At 37.7% G+C, this 25,483-nt stretch overlaps 1 protein-coding gene and 1 non-coding gene across 2 annotated transcripts; both read right to left on the bottom strand.

Moving 5' to 3' along the window:
* Positions 1 to 6,915: 6,915 nt before the first annotated feature.
* LOC102117848 (uncharacterized) lies at positions 6,916 to 24,104 on the bottom strand. Its single transcript, XM_074000846.1, has 9 exons — positions 24,034 to 24,104; positions 23,764 to 23,878; positions 23,431 to 23,604; positions 20,166 to 20,272; positions 18,696 to 18,833; positions 16,139 to 16,209; positions 13,123 to 13,166; positions 8,752 to 8,918; positions 6,916 to 6,967 (listed from the first exon to the last, which is right to left on the bottom strand). The coding sequence occupies exons 1-9, from the start codon at positions 24,102 to 24,104 to the stop codon at positions 6,916 to 6,918; spliced, it is 939 nt and encodes a 312-aa protein (XP_073856947.1).
* On the bottom strand, positions 17,322 to 17,428 carry LOC123571612 (U6 spliceosomal RNA). The gene has a single exon (XR_006695773.1). It is a non-coding gene; the product is annotated as a U6 spliceosomal RNA (small nuclear RNA).
* Positions 24,105 to 25,483: the final 1,379 nt, after the last annotated feature.

Genomic DNA, 25,483 nt, shown 5'->3' with positions numbered 1-25,483 from the left:
TAACTTATTTTTGATATTGGAAAGATCATCAATTCTGATGAAAAATATCAAATGCTTCTCCTTTGGATTGAGGCCATTGCTCGACTGCTGCAGGCAAATGGAGTTGAATTCAGAACATAGCTTTATCCTATATGTACATATGTAGATATATGACAAAGGATATATAGAATATATACACACATATATGAGACTTAAAAATCCTTTATATTTCCAAAATATATCATGTTTTAAATATATACATATATGAAAAATTTGAAAATAACTAAAGAAAATACCTCAGAATTCATTTTCTTTTCAGTCACTTCTATCTGCTCTTGTTTATTAGTCAGAATCTCATCTTGTGATATTCCAGTGTTCTGTTCTTCAGAAACTTGCTTCTGAGTATCATTTTGTTCATCACTAGAAGAAATTTTAATTTTCATGAAATACTGGAGGTGTCCCTAAAATGATCTACAGGGCACGATGGCGCCATCAGACGTCATTCACACGATGTATATCTGCACATGAATCCTAGACAAGGCAAAGGGGTCTCACATCTGTTAACCCAGCTGCCCCAACCATGTTGGCACCAGGGACTGGTTTTGTGGAAGATAATGTTTCCAGGAACCTGAGGTGGGGGATGGTTCCAGGATGATTCAAGCACATTACATTCATTGTGCACTTTATTTCTATTATTATTCATACATAATGAAATAATTATATAACTCACCAAAATGCACAATGAGTGGGAGCCTCAGCTTGTTTTCCTGCAACTAGATGGTCCCATCTGGGGGCGACAGGAGACGGTGACAGATCATAAGGCATTAGATTCTCATAAGAAGTGAACAACCTGAATCCCCTGCATGAGCAGCTTACAACAGGGTTCGAGTCACACTCCTATGACAATCTAATGCCACCGCTGATCCAACAGGAGTAGGAGCTTGGGTGGTAATGGGAGATTTGATAAACGAAACAGTAAAGTCTCAGAAGTTACAAATTAAATGAATACCATCAGTAGCACTACTATACACCAACTACGACCAAGCTGAGAGTCCTTATCAAGAATCCAATCCCTTTTACAAAGGCTGCAAAAAAGTGTGAAATACCTAGGAATATACTTAATGAAAAAGGTGAGTGATCTCTATAAAGATAACTGGAAAACACCACTGAAGAAAATAATAGATGATGCAAACAAATGAAGATCCATCCTATGTTAATGGACTCAAAGAACTGATATCGTGAAAATGACCATAGTGCCCAAAGCCGTTTACACATTCCATACAATTTCTAGCAAAGTACCAATGTCATTCTTCACAAAGTTATTTTAAAATGCTGACATTTATGAAGGACCACAAAAGAGCCTGAATAGCGACAGACATACCAAGCAAAAGGAACAAATATGTTGGCATCACATGACCTGACTTCAAATTATACTCTAAGGCCACAGTAACAAAAACAGCGTGGCACTGGTATAAAAGTAGATACCTAGATCAATGGAACAGAATAGACAACTCAGAAATAAAGTCACTACAACCAAATGATCTCTGAACAAGGATACAAAAACATACACTGGAGAAAGTACACGTAATTCAACAAATGGAGCTGGGGAAAAAAGATAGCCACATGTTGAAGAATGAAACTGGATCTCTATCTCTCACCATGTACAAGAATAAATTCAAGATGGATTAAGGGCCTAAAGCTAAGACCCGAAAATATTGGCCTAGGCAAACAATTTATGATGAAGACCCAAAAAGCAAAAGCAACAAAAATGAAAATAAATAAGACCTAATTAAACTAAAAAGCTTCATCAAAGCAAAAGAAATAATCATCAGAGTAAACCAAGAACCTATACAATGGGAAAAAAATATTTGAAAATTATGAATCTAACAAAGGACTAATATCTACAACCTACAAGAAACTCAAACAAATCAACAGGAAAAATACAAAGAATTCCATTAAAAAGTGGCCAAATTACATGAATAGACATTTCTCAAAAGAAGATGTACAAATGGTGAACAAGCATATAAAAACATGCTAAATATCTCTAATCATCAGGGAAATGTACAATAAAACAACAGTGAGATATCACCTCACTGCAGCCACAATGGCCACTTTTAGAAATCATAAAACAACAGATGTTGGTGTGGATGTGGTGAAAAGAGAACAGTTATACACTGCTGGTGGGAATACAAATTCGTACAAATCTATGGAAAACAGTATGGAGAGTTCTCAAAGAACTAAAAGTAGATCCTACCATTTTATCCAGAATTCTCATTTCTGGATATCTACACAAAAGAAATCGTACTCTCAAAAAGATACCCGCATACATATGTTTACTGCAGCACAATCCACAATATGCAAAGATACAGAATCAACCAGTGTCCGTCAACTGATAAGTGGAATAAAGAAAATGGATATATATATATCTCACATCACATATATATATCATATATATGTCTGTGTGTATATACACACACCATATACATACATATACCCAAGACTGGGTAATTCATACACATACATACCTGAAACTGGGTCATTCATAAAGGAAATAGGCTTAATTGATTCACAGTTAGGCATGGCTGGGGAGGCCTCAGGAAACTTAACCATAGCAGAAGATGAAGGGGAAGCAGGCACCTTCTTCATAAGGCCGCAGGAGAGAGGGAGAGAGAGAAGTGAAGGGGAAAGAGCCCCTTAAGAAACCATCAGCTCTTCTGAGAACTCACTCACTATCACAAGAACAGCATGGAAGCAACTGACCCCATGATCCAATCACCTCTCACCTGCTCTTTTCTGTCAACACCTGGGAATTACAATTTGACATGAGATTTGCATGGAAACACAAAGCTAAACTACTGGGGGGTGTATCCTTACTTTAAAAATATCTAAATGTCATTATTTATAATTCAAAAATGGTAATTTTTATTAGTTATGATTTTATTTGAAAATAAAATGATCTGGTAAATTTTCTTCACTTTTAACTTATTCAGTCAAAATATATAAAAAGCTGGATTTGCCAGCAGAAAATTGTAACTACTTTTTAATGAGATAAAAATGTATAACAATATCATGATTACTGTACAGAGAAGAAAGTGAACAAGAAAAGAAAAGGAATTTAAAAAGAGAGAATATCACTACCATATACATACATGAACTGACAAGGAGACTAAAATCTCCTACTAGAGATTATGTTAGGACTTGAGCAAAAGCTTCTAAAAATACCAAAAGCAAAAACAAAACAATTATTTTCAAGAAATAAATTATACACAGAATTCTTCTGGTTAAGATGATGTATCAAAAAAAATCATCCTGAGAGCTATTATTAACCAATCCATCATAACCAAAACTCTAAGTCTACAATTCTGGAATATTAAAAAGTTTCATTTTGAACATAGTTAATGGAAGGCAACTTTTGAACAGAAAATTTCTGGTTAAAGTTGACTCAACTTAGGAAAGAATTGACCTGTAGCCATGGTAACAAGAAGCCACCCAGAGCCAGTTCAAAATCTAGTCAATCCACCAATGACCACTGGCCTTGCTCACCAACCCATATCCATGTGAGCAGCTTGCTTCTGAAAGACAGCCCAGCAGCAAGAGCTGCTCCATCAGAATAGACAGTGCCTGACCAGTATACGTCTTACTAGAGGAAGCAAAAAATTCCAACTCTGACTTTTTATTTCAAATACCAAAGGTCCATAATCCCTTGGAAAGAATTTGTGGTCCATTAAATTTACCACTCTAATAGTTTTTAATATAAAATACTAGTGGTCGGGCGTGGTGGCTCACGCCTGTAATCCCAGCACCTTGGGAGGCCGAGGCGGGTGGATTGCCTGAGGTCAGGAGTTCAAGACCAGCCTGACAAACAGGGTGAAACTCCCTCTCCACTAAAAATACGAAAATTAGTCGGGCATAGTTGCGCGCACCTGTAATCCCAGCTCCTCAGCTGGCTGAGGCAGGAGAATTGCTTGAACCCAGGAGGCGGAGGTTGCAGCGAGCTGAGGTCACGCCACTGCACTGCAGCCTGGGTGACAGAGCAAGACTCTGTCTCTAAATAAATAAAATACCAGTAAAGTCTGCAATTCCTCTCACTCATTTTACCATAATTGCAATTATCATGATTACTAGTAAAAGAATAGTGAATAACCACAATATTGGGCTTTTCTCCCTAAGCGAAAAAATATTAATATAAACAATGTAGTGTATTATAAAGTGCCAAAAGAATTTTAAAAATGCATATAATCACCTGGCCAAATTGTTAAAATGAACCTTGTCGAACACTTTTTAAGTGAGACTCAATCAAACAACATATCCAGGATAAACTCCACTCGTTTGTCCAATAACTATTTATTAGATAGCTACGTCTCATATGTTAGGCCTTTTTCTAGGAAGTGAGGATATGGTAATGAACAATAAAACCCCTATTCATGAGAGTGAGATAAACACACAATACAACAGACAGGTAAGGCAAAATACACAGTATGTTAGAGGAGAAAAACTAAAGCAGGAAAATGAAATGTTTATGTGTTTGACGAGGAGGGTGGTGGGAAAGTTGGGAGGCCAGAAAAGCCCCTGCTGAGAAAGAGGATTTTTCTTTAATACAAAGAATATTGTATTTGTATATCAAAGACTCTAGAAAGTGATGATGTTAACAGAGTTGATGTCAAGATACAAACAGGTTTAAAGTTAGAGATGATAAACCACTGTTTCACTGAACCTTCCCTTGATTATGTTAGACAGCATCCCTGGTAGGCTCCCAGCTGAATCTTAAGCATGATGTGTCATGGTGATACAATTGTAATTCCTTTCTGCTAGTCATCGTTCTCTCTCTTTTTTTCCTTTTCCTTCACCTTCATTTTTCTCTGGACTAGGAATTGTGCTGGTACACGGTTCTTCCTCAGAAAGTGGTTATTCCTTAATGTGTTTCTTTTACCCCTTTTCTTCTTAGAAAGGGGATTTTAAGTAAAGAACTGAAGAGATGGAAAGCTAGACGAATATCCAGACACAGGGAACTTCTAAGGGCAGACAGAGGTGTGCCTAGAGTCTAAGCACTAGGGATAGGTAAGGAATAGCAAGAAGCTCAGTGTGGCTGAAGCAGAGCAAAGAGGTAAGGAACAGAAGTTCAAGCAGGAGAGGTAACATGCCAGATGGTTTACTGCCTTTTGGTTATTAGGAGGAACTCTGTCACATACTCAAAGAGTGAAATGGGAGGCAATCAGAAGGGCTGGGGCAGAGGAATGACACAATTTGACTTATGTTTTAAATCCATCCACTAAGTTAAGAATTGATGAAAGGGGAAGTTTTTAAAAACCAGGACTATCAATTCCCAGTCTACGACACTCATCTAGACTGCAGATGATGGTGGCTCAGATGTGCAAGATATGACTGGCTTCGGGATACATTCTTCAGGTAGGCCTGGCATTTACTGAGAGATTAGATGTGAGGTGTCAGAGAGAGAGAAAGATGAGTCAAGAATGACACCAAGGTTTTTGGCAGAGCGACTGGAAGAGTTGCCCTTAACCAGAGGAGGAAAGACTACATGAGCTGTAGATTTCTGGAAGGCATCAGGAGCCCAGTTTTGCATCTGACAAGTGTATGATACCCAACAGCTAATCAAATAGAGATGTCAAGTAGGCGGGCTGATATAGAGATCTGGAATTAAGGAGAGAGACCTGAGCTGGAGACATACATTTGGAAATCACTAGCACATACACAGTAGAAAAAGTCATGAGGGGCAAGGCATGGTGGCTCATGCCTGTAATCCCAACACAGACAGACAGATCACCTGAGGTCAGGAGTTTAAGACTAGCCTGGCCAACATGGGGAAACCCTGTCTCTACTAAAAATACAAAAATTAGCCGGGCATGGTGGCGTGCACTTGTAATCCCAGCTACTCAGGAGGCTGAGGCAGGAGAAGCACTGGAACCCAGGAGGCAAAGGTTGCAGTGAGCCAAGATCATGCCACTGAACTCCAGCCTGGGTGACAGCGCGAAACTCTGTCTTAAAAAAATAAAAAAGTTATGAGAAAGAAGATTGAGGACTGAGCTCTGGGAAACAACAACGTCCAAAAGGAGAAAGATGAGGAAGAGCAAGCAAAACAGACCACGATGAATGGACTAGAAAGGCAGGAGGAAAAGCCTGAGGGGGTGAGGTCCTGAAAGCCTAGTGAAGATGCCGTTAGGGAGGAGATGTCCTTCACTGGCTCAAATATTGCTGACAGATTAAATGAGGTGTAAGAAAAAATGCCTAGATTTAGTTACAGAAAAAAGTAGTGATAACCTTGAGAAAAACAACTTTGGAGGAGTGTTGACACCGAAGACTTACTGGCATTGAGATCAAGAGTGAACAGAAAGAAAACCTGAGTTTGTGAGTGTAGACAGTTCTTTTAAGGACATCATACTTAACACAGTCATGACTGAGAATGATGTAATTTTCTTCCACAGTCATGGAAAAGTGATAGACAAGCAATAGCAGTTTTCAAATTGTATATAGCAGGTGGAGTTTTCAAATTTTATATAACAATTATGTATTTTAAAGTTTATAAAAATTATATACATATGGCATTAAAAAATGCCAGACTGAGATACTAAAGGTCCCTTGAACATTTCTAGATTACATAAGCTGATTATCATTTTCTTCATGCTGATACATAAAGACCAAGAAATACTGAAAGTTTCAGGGAGAGTATTTCTTGCTTGATAAAAATCAGCCAATTCTAGGAGAGTTGATACTCATCAAATATACAAAGTCATTGATCACAGTAAAATACTGAGTTCTACTAACAGGAATAAAGTGGGAGAAATGCAGAAAATAATCTTATTTTTATTTTAAAAATTTTATGAAGCCACTGTTGAAAAATACGGTGAGGTGAATACTGAAATATATCCTTTTCTCAAAGGAAGGATAATGTCACACGCAGGGGACTTTTACAAATAAGAGTCACTGCATCAGCAGCACCTTCCTTTTAGCACAATGGTCGGAAAATAAGCACCTGTGGGCCAAATCCAGCCCACTGCCGGTTTTTATAAGTCAAGTATCTTGCAACGCAGCCAGGCTTACTGACTCTACAGTCCATGGAGTCAATTAGCTGGGTGTGACGTTACACACCCGTGGCCCCAGCTAGTAGAGAGGCTGAGAGGGGAAGATCGCTAGAGCCCAGAAAGTCAAGGCTGCAGTGAGCCGTGATCACACAACTGCACTCCAGCCTGGGCAACAGAGCAAGACCCTGTCTCAAGAAAATAAATATATATAGTCCACAAAGCCTAAAATATTTACTAACTGGCTCTTTGCAGAAAAAGCTGGACAACTCCTGGTTCAGCAGATAAAAGATCCTTTGATGTATTTTAATAAAATTTTTACCCAATACACTGAAATGTTTATATTAAATCTAGATCCCCACGTATAATCCCTCGGCAATATTCAGATTGAGGGTCCAATATTTCAGCACTCAGGCCACTGACAACACAAATTTAGTCACTAGCAATCTTGTGGCTAACAAAGTACAGTGTCAATGTAGCATGTAGCTTCCATTTGCAACACAGCAGATATTACAAGAATTCTAACAAGAATTCTTAAGATGCATCATCAAACTAAATGCTTTAAATACATTTTAATTGTGAAATAATCAGTACTCTCTAGATCTAACCTCATCTTAAAAAAAATGGTTTATACTACCTTATTTTGGGGGTATGGAAACAGCTATTTCCTATTGATAAGGAATTAGACTAGCTCCAACTTTTTGATATAATAATGCTGTAATAAATATATAGGTAAGTATATATGTAACATATCTATACAAACATCCTTTACATGTATTATATATCCTTACTATGTTATATATGTGTGTGTGAATATGCCACTAAATTAATGCTCAAAATGTATACTAACAGTGTATGAAATGTCTTTTTCAACAAAACCATTTCCTTTGCAGCAACATGGATGGAGCTGGAGGCCACTATCCTAAGCAAACTAATGTAGGAACACAAAATCAAATGCCACATATTCTTACTCATTAGTGGGAACTAAACAATGAGAACTCATGGACACAAACAGGAGAATAACAGACACTGGGGCCTACTTGAGGATGGAGCATGGCAGGAGGGAGAGGACCAAAAAACTACCTTTTGGGTATTTTGCTTCTTATGTAGCTGAAACCTCCATGATACAGTTTACCCATATAACGAACCTGCACATGTACCCAAGAAGCTAAAATAAAAGTTCACTAAAAAGAAAAGAAAATGCCTGGCCGGGCGCGGTGGCTCAAGCCTGTAATCCCAGCACTTTGGGAGGCCGAGATGGGCGGATCACGAGGTCAGGAGATCGAGACCATCCTGGCTAACACGGTGAAACCCCGTCTCTACTAAGAAATACAAAAAAAAATAGCCGGGCGAGGTGGCGGGCGCCTGTAGTTCCAGCTACTCGGGAGGCTGAGGCCGGAGAATGGCGTGAACCCAGGAGGCGGAGCTTGCAGTGAGCTGAGATCCGGCCGCTGCACTCCAGCCTGGGCTACAGAGCGAGACTCCGTCTCAAAAAAAAAAAAAAAAAAAAAGAAAATGCCTTTTCCCTCACATTTGCCAATACTGGTTATTTTTCAAATAAATTAATCACCGGAAAAAATGGTAACTCATTGTTTGCTGATTTTCATTTTTCTGATTACCAGGCAAGGCTGAATATCATAGTAAAAGTATAAAATGTGTTCATCATGAATATTAGCCCAAATTAGGATTAGTTTGACAGCACATGGTTGTCTCCTGTTAAATGTTGCCAGAGGCTTACCTGTGACACTCTTCATTCTCAGTGTCAGGAAATTGCTGACTTTCAGGTGTTCTGCTCTTTCTTTGTGGAATTAATCCATCATCACCATTGCCAGCAGCAGCACCATCAGTCAGGTTTTCTGGTAATCCCACATGATTACTTCTGTGCTTCTTCACTTCTTCTTCAACCTTGAGTGGAAGTTTGATATTAAGGATGGTTATCGTTTTATTGAATAGAAAGGATCTTTTCAATTGATTTTATCACTTAAACAGTTTATCATTATTTTAGTCATTAAAAATATTTCACATTTAAATTTAATCATATATACAGAACTAGTAGCATATAATTTTATGATGTAATTATCATTAGTATCTCACTAAAATTTTTGAAACGTTTGCTTGATTTCTGTTTTACTGAATAAAACAGAATTTTCCAAAATTCAAAAAGGGCCCTCCTTCATTTTATGCTTTTATTCCCAACCACTCTTCAGAATCTTATATATGTATTTACCCCATTTGACTCGTGGGAACACACACATAAAAAGACAAAGACGCAAATTGTGTCTCCTGTCTTTACCACCTAGATTTTACATTCAACGGTCAGATTTAGAGGATGAAACACTGTGGGGCTTCAGGAGTAGAAAGGAAGATTGCCCTTTTCTGCACTAAGATATTCTTCTCCCACTGCCTTTGATCATTCCTTTTTCATTTGGTTCCTGGGATATCGAAAACATGATTGTGCTCACTGAAACATGGGAACCAAAGTTCGCCACAACACAATGAGCAGAGTGAAGCTGCTGAGGCACAAGCATGGAATTCCAGAAAATGAGATGCTCCCCAGATTTCACATTCAATAGCCATACAATTTTCCAGCTGGAAAATACACAGAATAAGAAACTGTCCTCTTTAGCCACATTATCTATTGATAATCAGACTAAAACCAAGAAAGATAAAATGACTGATCCAAAGCTCCTAAAGTGGCATTACTTAGCATTTTAAGGCACCATTCAGGATTATTCCATAATAATGAAAGAACATCTCTAGGGTTTGCATCTCTTTAAAACTCAGTATACAGAATTCTTTCTGAGTTAAATATTAAATTTTTCACTGGTGATTTATGCTACTTACACGATAGGATCATGTATGCCTAAACTTACTACACTTTGTTAAACAATGTAATATAAAAATCTAATTCAACAGAAACATCTGAATATAAAGGTATACCTCTCTATCACAATCCTTATTTATTTCTGGTTCTTCAGACATTTTCTGCAAATGCAAAAACAGAAGGTTAATCTGCTTGCTGTATTTCCGTGATGTCTCCTCTTTCGGAATTTATGTTTTTAAAATAATTTTATTCTTCAGTAATCAAGTATGGACAATGAAAAATAAGAAAATAATTAAACTTAAAATTTAACTGTTAAAATAATTAAATAATTAAAATTAAGAATTAACTTTTTAATCTACATGTAGCTACTGCCACATCACTGGCTTCTAACATGTGAAAAATAATTCACCTTAGATAAAGGGAGAAGAAAAACATGAACTAGCAAACTTAACTTTTCACCATTTGTTTGGACTAAACTTAATTTGTTATGTGTTAGATCTACCAAAAATGAATTAGCAGATGATTTGTAGTGTTTCAAAGGCTTCCTCACTTGAAAAGGGTTTACCTCACGAAACCCTAACTAGTGAGCCCCTACATTGCACTGAAGTCCTTTTTTTAAAAGATTCCTAACTGAACTGTGCGCACACTTTAAATTATTAGGAGTTGAAATAAACACCAAACAGAAAGAAATGCAAATTCTTAAATTTTAATTGAAATTATATGCTGTAATATGAGAGTGTTATGAATCTAGATTATGTGCTTAAGTCCAGTTCTATAATGTGTACTAATGACAGTGGATAAAATTGTTTGATAATCTGTACTGATTTTCTGCAACTGAAGTAAGTTTGAATGTTACTGTGTTTGTGCATCAACACCAAAGGTCCCATTCTGCAAGATGTGATTCTTGGAATAGGCAGTTGGGTTGCTTTTATGAACCTGATTCCCTCCCTGAACAGAAACGCTGAGGTCAATGAGAGACCACAAGGCAGAATATATCTTTAACCTTGGTATCAGTGACTGACAATAGAAAACTGCAGATTTTCAATCACTAGCCATGATTGCTCCTTAACCATGAATCCAGCTCAGGGACCATCAGGATTACATTGTTCATAATTCTACTGCTTAATAATATAATCCAATAATTGATGTTACTTTATCATGTTAGGGTGTTTTAAAAATAAAAGAACAAAGTTCTGGAATTTGTTTTTGCCTCTATTCCAAAAGGAAAGATTAGCTATAAGCTAATCAAAAAGGCAGATAAGAATATTTTAAATAAGAATACTGCAAAATTAGAGTATTTTAAATTTCACAGTGGTTATGTTTTTGAAGTTAAATATCAAATGTCAATTAGAATCCATTGATTCTTCTGTTAATGAGATTGCTGAATTTATTAAAATAAATTTTAAGAATCTATTTTTAAATTCTTAAAAAAAAGAATCTATCGATTCTCAAAACCTAGCCCGAAAGGTAATTTCATTTGGACTATCTAATATTATTAAAGCAAAGAAAACAACATTAAATCAAAAATTTAAATTTAAAAGTTTCCATGCCTCTGGCTGGCTATTTTCACTGCCTTTAAGCCTTTGTGACTCTTCCTCTGATGTCAGCTTTAAGTCTTGTTCTGTTGAGAAATCCATGTATTCAGTTAAAATGAACCACTTAGAACAGTTAAAAACTATTGTCTTTATAAAAATAGATTTAAGACAACATTTTATTTTATTTCATAAATTCAGGGTTTAGTCTTTCATGAAATAGTTACTTAGGAAATAATTATCCAAAACTTCAACAAACCACTTGGGGAGATACCTGATGTGATTCACTCACAAATTCATCCACCCAACAGAAATGAACAAAACCACCAGAAACACAACTTTAAAATACAGTAGAAACGTATAAGGTGACACAGTATGTTGTTCTCCACTTCCTAACAGTGAAGCAGTAAATGTAATGAAAAGAAAATTTAGTTTTCCTGCACTTAGCTACTCTGACTCTAAGGATAGCAACAGGCAGGACCCAGGAAAGGTCAGGGTGACCCTGTCTGAGAAGCCAGAGCCCACAGGTATGGGCTCCAGACATCCCAGAGCAAGGTTAAGAAAACAAATTCCTTTCCCATCTCCCCTTCCCCTTAGCATTTACTCATAGCTATTTTTATAAATGCATATATTTTGCAACTTTCTGTTTTCCTTCAAAGCAGCTGTAAGGTCACAGGCTATGCTGAGGTTGCAAAACTGTCACTATATGATTAATTGCCTTTATTCTGCTTCTGGAAGCTTGCCTATATAAGCCAAGCCCTCCCTTTGTTCAGGGCTCAGCTTTTGGATGCAAATCTGCTGAGCTGATGTGTACCTAAATGAAATCCTCCTGTTTCACCCACAGGGTCTCTCCTGCCTCCTGTTTTTTGCAACAATAGTACCTTATAAATGATTTCCAAAATTACTACTGACTGACACCTTTATTAGTGTACAATGTCTTCCTAACATCTAAAATGTTTCCCTCCAGGATTCTGACAAATTTATTTTTTTCTTTCTTTCTTTTTTTTTTTTTAGCTGGGGTCTTACTCTGTCACCAGGCTGGAGTGCAATGGTGCATTCTCAGCTCACTGCAACCTCCGACTCCCTGGTACAAGTGATTCTCCTGTCAAGCCAGGATTACAGGCATGCACCACCATACCCAGCTGATTTTCGTATTTGTAGTAGAGATGGGGTTTCACCATTGGCCAGGATGGTCCTGATCTTCTGACCTTGTGATCTACCCGCTCCAGCCCCCCAAAATGCTGGGATTACAGGCATGAGCCACCACACTCAGCCTTCTTTTCATCTCTTAAAACAATGCTGTGCGAAGTCTTCCTTGATTCTGCATGTCTTTCCCCAAATAAACAGGTACCTCCCTCCCTGAGGCTGCCTTAGTACTTCAATGATTTTTCTACTGCATCTTTACCACCCGAACTGTGCATTATTCCTCCACGTGTCTGTCCCCTCTGCTCCAAGACTGCAGAGGACAATCCTGCACATCGTCTAACTCACATTTTACTCAGAAATTTCTTACTGAGTCCTGCTACATACATGCTAGGCATTAGGGTTTAAAAAGAATGAAAATAAGGCATGTCAGGGATGGCTTTTCTAGAACACATGCCTAAGCAGAGACTGAAATATTGAGGCTAGCCAGATTAAAAGGGTAGAGGCAGGAAAAGATGACAGCATGCCATGCAGCAGCAAGGGCAGGAGCGAGGCCTAAAAGAGGGAAAGGATTTGCCTGCAATAGAAGGATGATTGAGCAGAGCATTACCAGCAGGTCATCAATGCCAGAGAAAGGGCACACAGGGAAAAGGGCTAAAGATGGAGAGTGGGGCAGAAGGCAGATTATGAAAGCCTCACATCCAGGTTAAATACTAGTGTACAACCTGGAAAGCTGGAAATTATCTGACATTTCTCTCTGTGCCCCAAACCTTTCTCACTCAATTATCACTAAATCATATTGACTATACCTCTTTTCTGCCTCTGCTTTATACTCCCACTACCACTGGGAACATAAACATTTACAAAATGGTTTTTATTTAAAAGAAAATGCCAACTATTAATGCGTTTTTTACATGAAAAAAATTAAGCAAAACAAATGAAAAAAGCATAACACCAAAAAAAGGCCAACATATTAAAATGAGTAACTGAGATTCTGAACTTTATTTCACCATGGATGGGTGAAAACCTTCTAATACACTGATACTAGTCCAAGGATGTGTGACAAGGAAACTATAGTTCACTACTGCAAAAGCTTCCTTTGTCTCCTGGTTTCTTTACCTGGTTCCCTTCCATCAATTCCAGCAAACTATAGGCCACAGGCCAAATCTAATCTGCCTATGGCTTTGTAAATAAAGTTTTATAGGAGCTCAGTCATGCCTGTTTGCTTACATAGAATCATCGTGGCTTTCACACTACAACAGCAAACAACAGCAGGGTAAGTAGATATGATAGAGACCACATAACCTCAAATATTACCCACCTGGTCCTTTACAGAAAAAGCTTGCTAACTCGTTTTACACCATGACCAGAAGGCCTTAGTACTAAAATTTAATATTGCAATTCCCCTGCTCAAATGTCTCCAATGAGCCTCTGCAGCAAACACTGTGGGCTCCCTTGCAATAGCCATGCCTTATTCTTTCTTGCAGAAGAAACACAAGTCTATTGGGATATTTATTATCTCAATCCCCCTCCTCAGCCTCAGAAACAGAAATGTTTATTCTAAGCTAATCACATATTTGCCTTCCCAGTGCCTGGTTTGGGAATGAGCATGTGATGTGACCCAGCCAATGAAATGTTACAGGAAGCCCCTTGCATGCTTCTAAGTTTTCTCCCTGTTTAAAAGACACATGTGAAGAAAAGCAGCTCTTGTGATGTTGTGCTGTGAGAACAAGATGTTTGGAGCTGCTGTGATTAGCCAACCCTGAAAGGAGACATGAATAAAACACTGCCAACAGCACAGCTGAAAGAGGAACAAGTGGGATACCTAAGATATCACCGAACAACCAAAACAACTCTGGTTCCTACTGTTTTAGCCACTGCTCATCAGTATTTGCAGTCCAAAGCATTCTATCTGGTAAATTTCCTATGGCCCACAGGATAAGACCTACTCATTTCTACAGTATTAAAACGTCTACCATAAATTTGCCTTAGCTAAGTATTCACCTCATTCCCAACCTCTGGTATCTCACACTTTTGGTACTAGCAAAAGTGAACTGCTTAGAAACCCTGAAAAGTTCACTCAAGCATCTTGTCTTTTGCACTTGCTGCTCTTTCTGCCAAACAGGCAATCTCATTAGACGTTCCTTCTGGCAAACACACCAACTCGTTCCATGTTCCTTCTGCCAAACATTATTCTTCTGCTTCTTTACCTAGAAAAATTCTTCTCACTCTGTATGTTTACCTTAAATCACACCTGTTTTTTTTCCAAAACTTTTATTCCTCATCACATATGTCTGGCACATAATCAATATATAATAAATCATAATTATAAGCTTCCAGTGGGCATCTAGCACACAGCAAGCACCGAACAAAGTAGTAAAATAATAAAAACAACAATGATAATAACAAGCTCCTGTCTGTATTTTTGTTTGTGTTCTGTAGCATTACAAAAATGGTTAGTATCTAAAAGATATTTGATGGTTATTTGTTAAGTGGACAAGTGAAAACATAGATAGAAATGTGTTCTTTGAAAATTCTGTTGAAAAAGCACAGAAATGGAGACAGCTCTATCATGAGCACCTTAAAGATCAAAACTACATCTGTTCCATCTTTGTCTCCCGCAACTTATGAAACCTACCTTACAGAAGCTCTGTGATAGATAGCTAAAGGTGTCCTCCTACAGTTTGGATTATACAATGTATCAGGTGTCCACAACCCACTAGCATACTAGCATTTTTGTTATTGTGAAACATTTTTCTACTTTTATTACAATCTACTGAGCCTAGAGTGGGGCAATTTGTATATTTATTATGGCAATCTTTTGGCAAATGATAGCAGAGCATCTTGTTCTAACAAAATTACTGTTACCATGACAATTAACTAGCAGGTAGAACACATCTTGTTCCAACAAAGTAAATGTATCTCTTTCCAACTTCAAATGAGGAGGAATGAAGTCAGTAATAGTGAAACCTTGTTGGGACAAGCATGTGTAACACGACTTGTGCTTAGCATTCTTGTGATCAAAAATTCCTTACTTTACTTTTTTATCTATGGTAGGACCACCCAGAGCAGGAGTCCACAACTCCCAGGCCACAGACTCGGACCAGTCCATGGACTATTATGAGCCACACCACACAGGAGGAAGTAAGCAGCAGGCAAGCCAGGGAAGCTTCGCCTGTGTTTACAGCCACATCCCAAGGCTCATATTACCGCCTGAACTCTGCCTCCAGTCAGACCAGTCAGAGAATTAGATACTCATTGGAGCATGAACCCTGTTGTGAACTGCCCGTATGAGGGATCTACGCTGTGTGCTTCGTATGAAAATCTAATGCCTGATGATTTGTCACTGTCTCACTTTGCCCCCAGATGAGACCGTCTAGTTGCAGAAAAATAAGCTCAGAGCTTCCACGGATTCTACATGATGCTAAGTTGTATAATTATTTCATTATATATTACAATGTAATAATAATATAAACTAGCACAATAAAGTCACATGATTGAATAATCCTGAAACCACTCCCACCTTCCCTCAGCCCATGGAAAGATTGTCTTCCACAAAACCAATCCCTGGTGCCAAAAAGGTTGGGGACAACTGACCTAAAGTAATTCACTATCACAAGTCTTACCTGGATTGCTATTTTCAGAAGAGATTTTTAGCATCCGTTTTTCTTTGTAGTCAGAAAATAACTGGCAAATTCTATGTATAAAATGCAATAAACCAAATTACTATTTTAATACTGATATAAAAAATACTTACCAAATGTAAAATTCTTAGAGTATTTCTAATATCATAATATCAGAACTTAACAGTATTATCCCATTCACTTGTGAGTACATTCTACAAACTTCTCTTTAAGCTTCTAATTAAAGAAGAAAACAATGTAAGGTGAAATGCTCAGAAATCAAGGGCATTGTGACCCAGTAAATTAGCTTACATTATCATGACATAATAGAAAGCATCTCAGCTCTGCGTAAGTCCTAGCTCCATAATGAACAGCTATTTGTTCTTGGACAATTTGCTTCTCTTAGGCTCAATGCCCTCTTCAACAAAGTGAGGACTTTGCTGCCTTATTTCATATTTCACTAGGTTGTTATAAAGATTTAACAAGATATTTTTTAAATGCTCAGAGAAATAGTAAAGCAATGGAATAATCTGTTCCTAAACTTTATGACTAAAATTATCTTGGAATCCCAAATAAAACCCAATGTGTATTTTGTTCGTAGGTTCTAATACGCAAATGTAGTTTTCAGAAAATGTTATTAAGTCCTAATTTTGCTTTTCAGTTGTCCTACTCCTTATGGCTTATAATTCAGGGCATCTCAACTATGTCATAGTTTGCAACTACATTTATTCATAAATATCTCATTAAAGTAGCTAATGTGATTGTCCACTATTATGGAGTTGACCAATCACACCAAGGGCAGAAAAACTAATGGATGTTAAGACTTGGCTTGGACCAATGATCCTTCTCTACAGACTCCAACTCTGAGCCAGATGTTTGTTAGGATAACGCTTTATATTGATGTTCAATGCCAGCTGGCAGGGGAGACCAAAACTCTTATTTTTTTTAGTTTCCATGAAGAAGTTGCAAGTTGACATTTTCTAGTTTTCGACATACATGCTAACAATATAATTTTGCACCGAACATGTTATTCAGCTCTAAGTCATCTCATAGACCATCTTACATGACTATTTTTGCAGCGCAAATCACAATTTCAGTATTTTGGTGGCACCCATCTTTTGCTTTGCTTCACAGTGTTTCCTTACAGCTAGTCAGCAAATAGTCAAATGACCTTCCAGTGACTGCACAGAATATGGAATGCTTCAAAAATTTGTGCTGCCTCCTTATGCAGAAGCCACGCTAATTTTCTCTGTATTGTTCTAATTTTAGGATATGTGCCGCCGAAGCAAGCACAAAGCCCTACTTTTACACATGATTAGTGATGAGTCATGGACGAGGCTTGGCTCTGTTAAGTCCAACTAACCATTGAAGAGATTCTGAGAATTCTCTTCAATGGCTTCCTGTGAGGTAGAATTTCAAAACATTTTAAAATCTTGAGCTAGAGATAGGAGTAGCTTGGACGATTTTCATTATCATGTAAAACAGATCACTCAAGGGGCCAACCACAACTGGGAGTCCCTGCTAGGGGAAGGTTCATATAGGACTTTCTCCTGCCTAAGGTTCTATACAGGATATAAAGGTGCCTCACAGCACAGATCTGGTAGCAAAGAAGAAGTAACAAACACTGATCTCTTTCTCCCACATTATTTGAACCCCTCTGACCCTTCAGAACAAGCCCACCTGATATCTGCTAGAGAAAAGACCAACAACTGCCTCAAAGGATCTCTGACCATGAAGGTCTCAGCTAATTCTTGGCTAAGATGTGAGTTCCACATTAGGTTCTGAATATGGGGGGAAGGGTCAATCTGCTCACTTTGTCTGCAGATAAAGTCAGGATGCCCAGCAGCCAGAGCAGGGTGCTGGTGCTTTGGGAACAATGGCTGAGAATATAAGCATAGGTATGGGAACTAAAATACGCTGTAACTTCAAAGTCACTGCATGAATTGCCAGGAAGGCTTGAGGGATCTGAATCAGTAAGGGCATCTTGGTGTCAAAGGTCAACCATTACCAGACAGCAGGACCAGTTTGAGTGGCAACAATGCAGCCACAGAAACAATGGAAACAACAGAATGACTGGAATGTCCTTTTTTGCCTCCTCCTTCTGACTTGATAAAAGGGACTGTCTTCCTTGGATTTAGTGAACCCCTTCGGTTCCTGAAAAATTCATGGAGTATGTAGGAGATAGTCCCCAGAGGACAGTACAAGACTTTCTGCTAAACTGGACATTTCAAGACCCAAATAACTAATCAGAAAAATCAAAGATGTGACACCATTTTTTTATCCCATGCATAGGTGTTATACTTGGATGAAATTAACAATGTTGGGATCTCTAAGGATAAAGGTCTTAAAAGTCCTGAGATAAAGAATCCTCCACCCACTGGTACTTCTAACTTGTCTTGCTTTTTTTCTGATTTCTGGCTGATGCAGGGTACTAACTCACTGCCATTCTAAAACTACCTGAACCGAACTATGACATCTCACCTGATACGTAAGACGCAATTGTTATAATTATTTTAAACCTCAATTTAGCATTAACTCCCCTTTTAATGTAAACACTTACACATTATGATGACTAGAAACAGCATACTCTCTGGCCGTCTGTCCAGATAGATCTTGAGAAGATACATCAATATTTTGCTCAAGTAGAAGGCTGACTAGACTTGCTGATCCACAACATACAGCAAGTATGAGAGCGGTTCTAAAATGACAGAGATAATTTCTCCCTTAGGAATGGCAATAAAGTTATTTTTAAAGCTAATTTGATATATTTTACCAATTTAACATCTTGTCTCTCCGTGCAGAATCAAACATTTACATGCACCAAAAGACATAGCATCTTGGGTGCTCAAGTGTTCATCTTTGTAAAATAACACCAAGGTTAAAAGAAAGGTACAAAAAGGAAACCTCTTATCTCACTGGGGCATTGCATAGTAGAAGCTACTAATCTAAAGTCCTTTGATGGGCAAGAAACAATGTTAGGGCCACTTATCTGAAGTGGACAAAGATTTAAGTGAAGATTTCATCACAGCTTCCCTAGACTGATACGCTGTAATAGAAAATTAGCTAGAGGGTAACATAAACAAGAGCTCTCTGCATGCTGAAAGCAGTAATAATAATAATAGTAAGAATAGTAGTCACAGGAGTGTCAGTTAATGATGCCAATAAGCATGTACTAGGCACTGAATTAAGTGCCATATATATCTCTCTTACTTATGCACAGTCAACTTTGAAGCATATATTCTCCTGCTTTTCATATATGACAATACATTTGGTGGTAAGTAACATTCCCAAGGTCACACACCTAGCAGGTAAGAAAGCTAGGAATTAAATTCCGTCTTGCGTGAATCCAAAGCCTAGCTCTTTTCTCTTTATCACCCACCTACAGCTTGCCTTCATGTAAGGAAAAGTGTATCCACTTAAAACTATCTTCACTCCCTCTTTCCATACCAATTAAAAATAAAAACATCAAAATACACTGGAAATAAAAAAGGAAGAAAGCTGTTGAACCCACAGTATGTGGGAATAGCAATTAATTGTCATGTAGGGATAAGCTAACATTAATATTCTTCAAAGAAAGCAACTTAAAGCAGAGTCATTGAAAAGACAAAAGAATTTTCAACCCCTACTTATATTTAATATAGCATATTTAGTGGAAAAGCATGTAAGACACAGAGGTTAAAAACTGGTAGAAAGGGTTAAGAAGTTCAATACTGAGTCATAAAGTAAACTGAAAGTTAAAGTTCACACTTCATAAAATTAATACGAAATCCCTCTAACTAACATAAGATCATGTAACCAAAACATCATACAACAAAGAACATCAGTCAATACAATAAGAGAAGATGAATCCTACAAAAACTGTTCTTTATGTTGCCCAGTCCAAATAATTGTTTTTCTACCTGACTGATTTGTGTTGATACTGATCACTGTCCCAATAAGTATACATTAATCTTATTAATTTAACATTTATGACTTGAGTAACTGCTATCAATCTAGTTAACAACACACAGATTGAAAGAAATAACTATACCTTCCATATCTATCAAATGCATTTAAATTAGCTTTTTTCTTGATTAAAAATTTCACCACTTGCTGTTTTTGTTCATGTACGCCAAGTAACAGCGGTGTGAGGTCATGCTGTAAAACAATATAAAGCAAAAACGAATGTAATTCAAAAAAGTACACATTCCTCAACTGAAGCGGAAACTTTATATAAGATCCTACGGACTTACACGCATACAAAGTAAGTAAAATGTAGCTGCTTCCTTCTCAATCTTCTGTGCTTTCCCACGTGCTGCTCCCTCCCTTGGAAACACCCCTCTCTGCCTCACCACATCAACTCTGATCATCTCAAAAACTCACTTTCAACATTCACTGCTTCCAAGACTCTTTGCTTCTAACCCAGCATTTGGCAAGCTTATTGGATGATAATATTTTTCCCATCTAAACAAAGAGCTTCTTGAGGGCAGGGGCTGTATCTTTTATCTCTATATCCTCCACCCTAAGAAAAATTGTTGTGTATAAAGCAATAATTTGCATATAAAATATTTCTTTAGTTTCACATGTTTTACCAAAAGTTCAAGCTCCAACATGCAATAAAAATTGCTATTAATACTCATACTGCCCATTTGAAAAAATTTCCCAACATTTATTTATTTAAAATCTATCTGTATTTAATTTTTCCAGATTGTTAATAGATAATCAGTTCATAGGACTACTGAAACTAAATTAACAGAATTCGTATCTGTATTCTTAATAACTCTATGGTTTCTAGTGTTTAAAACTGCCATGTTGATTATGCCAAAGCTCTACATACTTATGAGACACACTGGATAGTCCATAATACAGCTTCAATTGACAAAAAAAAAGTTTACAATTTGCTACAATTCTAATTGAGAAAACTCTGCTCTTAACAATGACTTACTGACCTAAGTACTTGAATGATAACAAAGAGACACAAAATCCCGAGAGGATCATCCTCTACTGACTCAAAGACTACTCACTGCACATTTCTAAAGACCTTCTGAATGGCAGCGAATAACTGATGGTAGGAAGGAAAGGGTATTACTCTGTAAGCTGATGAATATTAAGCCAATAATATTCATTTTAGGCCGGGCGCGGTGGCTCAAGCCTGTAATCCCAGCACTTTGGGAGGCTGAGACGGGCGGATCACGAGGTCAGGAGATCGAGACCATCCTGGCTGACACGGTGAAACCCCGTCTCTACTAAAAAATACAAAAAACTAGCCGGGCGAGGTGGCGGGCGCCTGTAGTCCCAGCTACTCGGGAGGCTGAGGCAGGAGAATGGCGTGAACGCGGGAGGCGGGGCTTGCAGTGAGCTGAGATCCGGCCACTGCACTCCAGCCTGGGCGGCAGAGCGAGACTCCGTCTCAAAAAAAAAAAAAAAAAAAAAAAATATATATATATTCATTTTAATGTCTCACCACAGAGATAAAAGTCAGACTAGACCAGGAATGGTGGCTCACACCCGTAATCCTAGCATCTTGGGAGGCTGAGGCAGGTGAATCACTTGAACCCAGGAGTTTAAGACCAACCTGAGAAACATGGCAAAAACCTCATCTCTACTAAAAAAAAAAAAAAAAGAGAAATACAAAAACTGAGATTGGAAGACCATCTGAGCTTAGGAAGGTCAGGGCTGCAGTGAGCTGTGATTGCACCACTGCACTCCAAACTGGGAAACAGAGTGAGACCACATCTCCAAAAAAAAAAAAAAAAAAAAAAAAAGTCAGATTAATGTAATTGGATAGGAAAGATTTAAAGAAATCAGCACATATCCAACTCCAACTCTTCTACAGATATCTTAAGTTTCTGAGATATAAGAATTTACATATTACATTTATGTATTCAGTGGTTCTTAAGCAGGTGTGTATCCAGATTTTGAGAAAATTGTTGTTGTTGTTATTGTTGATGTTAGAGACAGGGTCTCATTATGTTAACCAGGCTAGACTCGAACTCCTGAGCTCAAGCAATCCTCCCCCCTCAGCCTCCCTAGCAGCTGGGACTACAGCCATGCACCACCATGCCTGGCTTCAAGGAAACATTTTTAAACATACATATCTAGGCTTTACTGGACTTACTCTATCAAAATCTTCAGGAAAAAGCCTAGACTTACTGATTATTTAAAAATTTTCCTGAGGTTACTGGGATGCAAATTTCTAGCTGGAAGCTAGTACAACAGACAGTTAATTCAGTCTCATTTCTCACCCACGTGACCAATTCTCTTTCTCATTTGAAGATTTGGCCAAAAAGAGGAAAGAGGAGACAGACTCATTTGCTGAAAACACCACATAATTTTCCCCGGTAAGAGAAGAACAAGGTCTAGTAAACTCAAAATCCAACTTGATCTTGTTACTTAAAGCTCCTTATCTCCCACCTTCCCATCCAGACATGCTAGATTTGAAAGCAGAGTTGAGACTCTAACTGGCCATTTCTACCAGAATAGGGTACTAAGTCAGTTAATTACTTGTTATTCCCTCTGCTCAAGGGTTTCCCATTACATGACCACCTATTTACTGCCAATCTGGTTCTTCAGAGGCCTCCTAAAATTGATCTCTAGGCAGTTCACAACTCACTAACTCCCTCTCCCAAAATGAAAACTGTCATTCTCTAAAACTGAACCTTGTCTCACCATACAAAGGAAACAAATACATGAACAATACACAGACACACACACACACACACACAGACACACACACGCATATGCACACAACCTCTTTATGGTCTTTTCCCTCTATTACCTAATTTCCAGACTGGCCTTGATATTTCTGATTGCTCTTTTTCCCTTTCCACTTCTGCCTCATGAGCAATCAGAAATATCTTAAGCCTTGCCACTGAGAGGTGCATCACCTCATATCTATTACTGTTTTTTAGGAACTTGCCAAAGCAGCAGGATTTCTATTCACTGAAACATGTTTAAGTGTTCTTGGAGTTTTCATGTAAAACCTATTTCAGGGCAAATTTTGCAATTTTACATTCATTAGGGAAAAAAAAAAAAACCTAGGAGGGAAAAATTGAAAAATAATAAGTATTACCTTTTACCAATTCAGTGTTTTCAAAAAAGTATTTACCACAAGTGCATTAAAAAAAACTGTACCCTCAAATGCTTCTTTGAAAGTAACAATATTTAAAATAAAATCTTAGATAATTAAGTCATTTCAAAATATTTTCATTCAGGTTACGCTTGAGCTTCCAAATATGGAAAACTGGCCCTTACACAGGTCACTGTTAAAATGAATGCATTTCAGTATTTTGAAAAGAAAACTGGTAGATCTATACCTTGTTTTTTGATTCAATAGCAGCACCATGTAAAAGCAGTGCTTTGGCCATTAATTTATCTTCATTGTAGATAGCATAGTGTAGAGCAGTATTTCCATACTCATCTGGAATATTTGGATCAGTGCCATGTTCTAGCAACATTAATGCACATTCATCTTCTTGGCATTGTACAGCCTGTCAGTGTTAGACCAAAAACAAATTATAAATGCTAGGAATTCAAAGTAACATTCCACAGCTTTCACCAACTAGTTACATTTAAAGGAGAAAACTCATTTTTGTGCAATGTATTGAAATCAAACCCATCTCACACTGATATAGTCGGCTACTGCATACCTTTGTCAGAGCTGTCCTGTTTTTGTTGTCAAGGACATTAAGTTGACATTGTCTGTCCAGCAGGAGTTTTACTACTTCTGAATTCCCATTGGCAGAGGCCAGATGTAGAGCAGTCCTAGGAGAGTGAGAAGACTTTTTAGGAAATTGTTAGTGCACTAGCTACAGGCACATCAATGATTCGTGTAATTACAAACACTGAATAGCCTGCTGTTACTCTGCCTTCAAAACAAACATTTACTTTTCCCATGAAGAAAGCACACTATTTATTACCTCTCATTACTCGCTGTATTAATGAAAGAGCAGCCTATTTGAATAGAAACAGCACAGCCCTTGGATGACATTCAGCTGGGACTGGAACCCTACTTGAAGCTCTGTCGCTTCCCAGCTGTTGCTTAGCCTTTTGGTGTCTCAGTTTCCTCATCAATAAAATGGGAATGAAAATAGTAGCTTTCTCACAGGAAACCACTGTAATGCTTAAATGAGACTCTACGCAAAAGATATAGAATAGTTCCTAACACAAAGAACAGCTCAATAATTGTTAGATATTATAATTTCTACTAATACCCTAAAGACATTTGAATTAAGTGAGATGATACAATTATACCTACATTCTCAGGTATGTTTTAAAGACTACAGGTAACGTTGTATTTCAGTGATTCTAAGATGATCGTCGTCTCCATGTTGTCTCCACTGAAATACCACTTATAATTCATGATTTACTATAATTGGCGGCATTTAAATAATTCTCTTATTGAGACATAAAATAATGGGGCATCATATAACCCCTGGTGCCTTACATTAAGTAGAATATGTTATAACAGGCCTGGGGCAGTTCCAGTCAGATGACCAGCATTTAGATAAATTTTAGTTCTTAAAAAAACTATGGAATAAGAGGGCTGAGGTGAAAACAAAAATTTCTAAAATAAACTAATTCTTACTTTGGTTTTCAAAAAACTTTAAGCCAAAGAAAACCTGGAAATTCAAATAAACACCATGGGCTCATTTTTTTCAATACTTAGATTTATACAATGTATGTACATCAGATATTTCCAATCTTTCCTACTAGGATTTAAGACTGTTATAAATTTCCTCTTTTTAAAATGGATTTATGAAACTATTTGTGGAGCTTTTTTCAACGTTTACATTCAGGGGTACAGGTGCAGATGTGCCGGTTTGTTACACAGGTAAACGTGCACCAAGGGGGTTGGTTGGACAGATGATTTCATTACCCAGGCGTTAAGCCCAGTACCCGTTCACTCTATTTCCTGCTTCTTTCCCTCCTCCCACCCTCCACCTCCGATAGGCCCCAGTGCGTGTTCCTTCCCTCTAGGTATCTGTGTGTTATCATTTAGCTCCCACCTATAAGTGAGAACACACAGTATTTGGTTTTCTCTTCCTATGTTAGTTTGCTGAGAATAATGGCTTTCAACACCATCCTGTCCCTGCAAAGGACATGCTCTCGTTCTTTCTTTTATGGCTGCATAGTAGTCCCTGCTGTTTATCTACCACATTTTAGTTCTTAAAACAACTAAAACAGTCTTTATTCAAGACTTATAAAAGTTCAAAAAGGCAATTAAAGGTTATCTTTTACTATTTTCTACCTTCAGAAATGTTTTTGTTTGAAAGGAGGGAGGAAAAGCTTCAATTGAGATTAAGTCCTAATGCTCCAACTTTAAATCTCTCAGCTTGCTCATGCCCAGCAGGTAAACATGAAGTTTTC

This window comes from Macaca fascicularis, chromosome 9, assembly GCF_037993035.2.
Source record: "Macaca fascicularis isolate 582-1 chromosome 9, T2T-MFA8v1.1".
Classification (NCBI taxonomy): Eukaryota; Metazoa; Chordata; class Mammalia; order Primates; family Cercopithecidae; genus Macaca; species Macaca fascicularis.
This window is presented reverse-complemented; position numbering and strand designations above follow the sequence as displayed.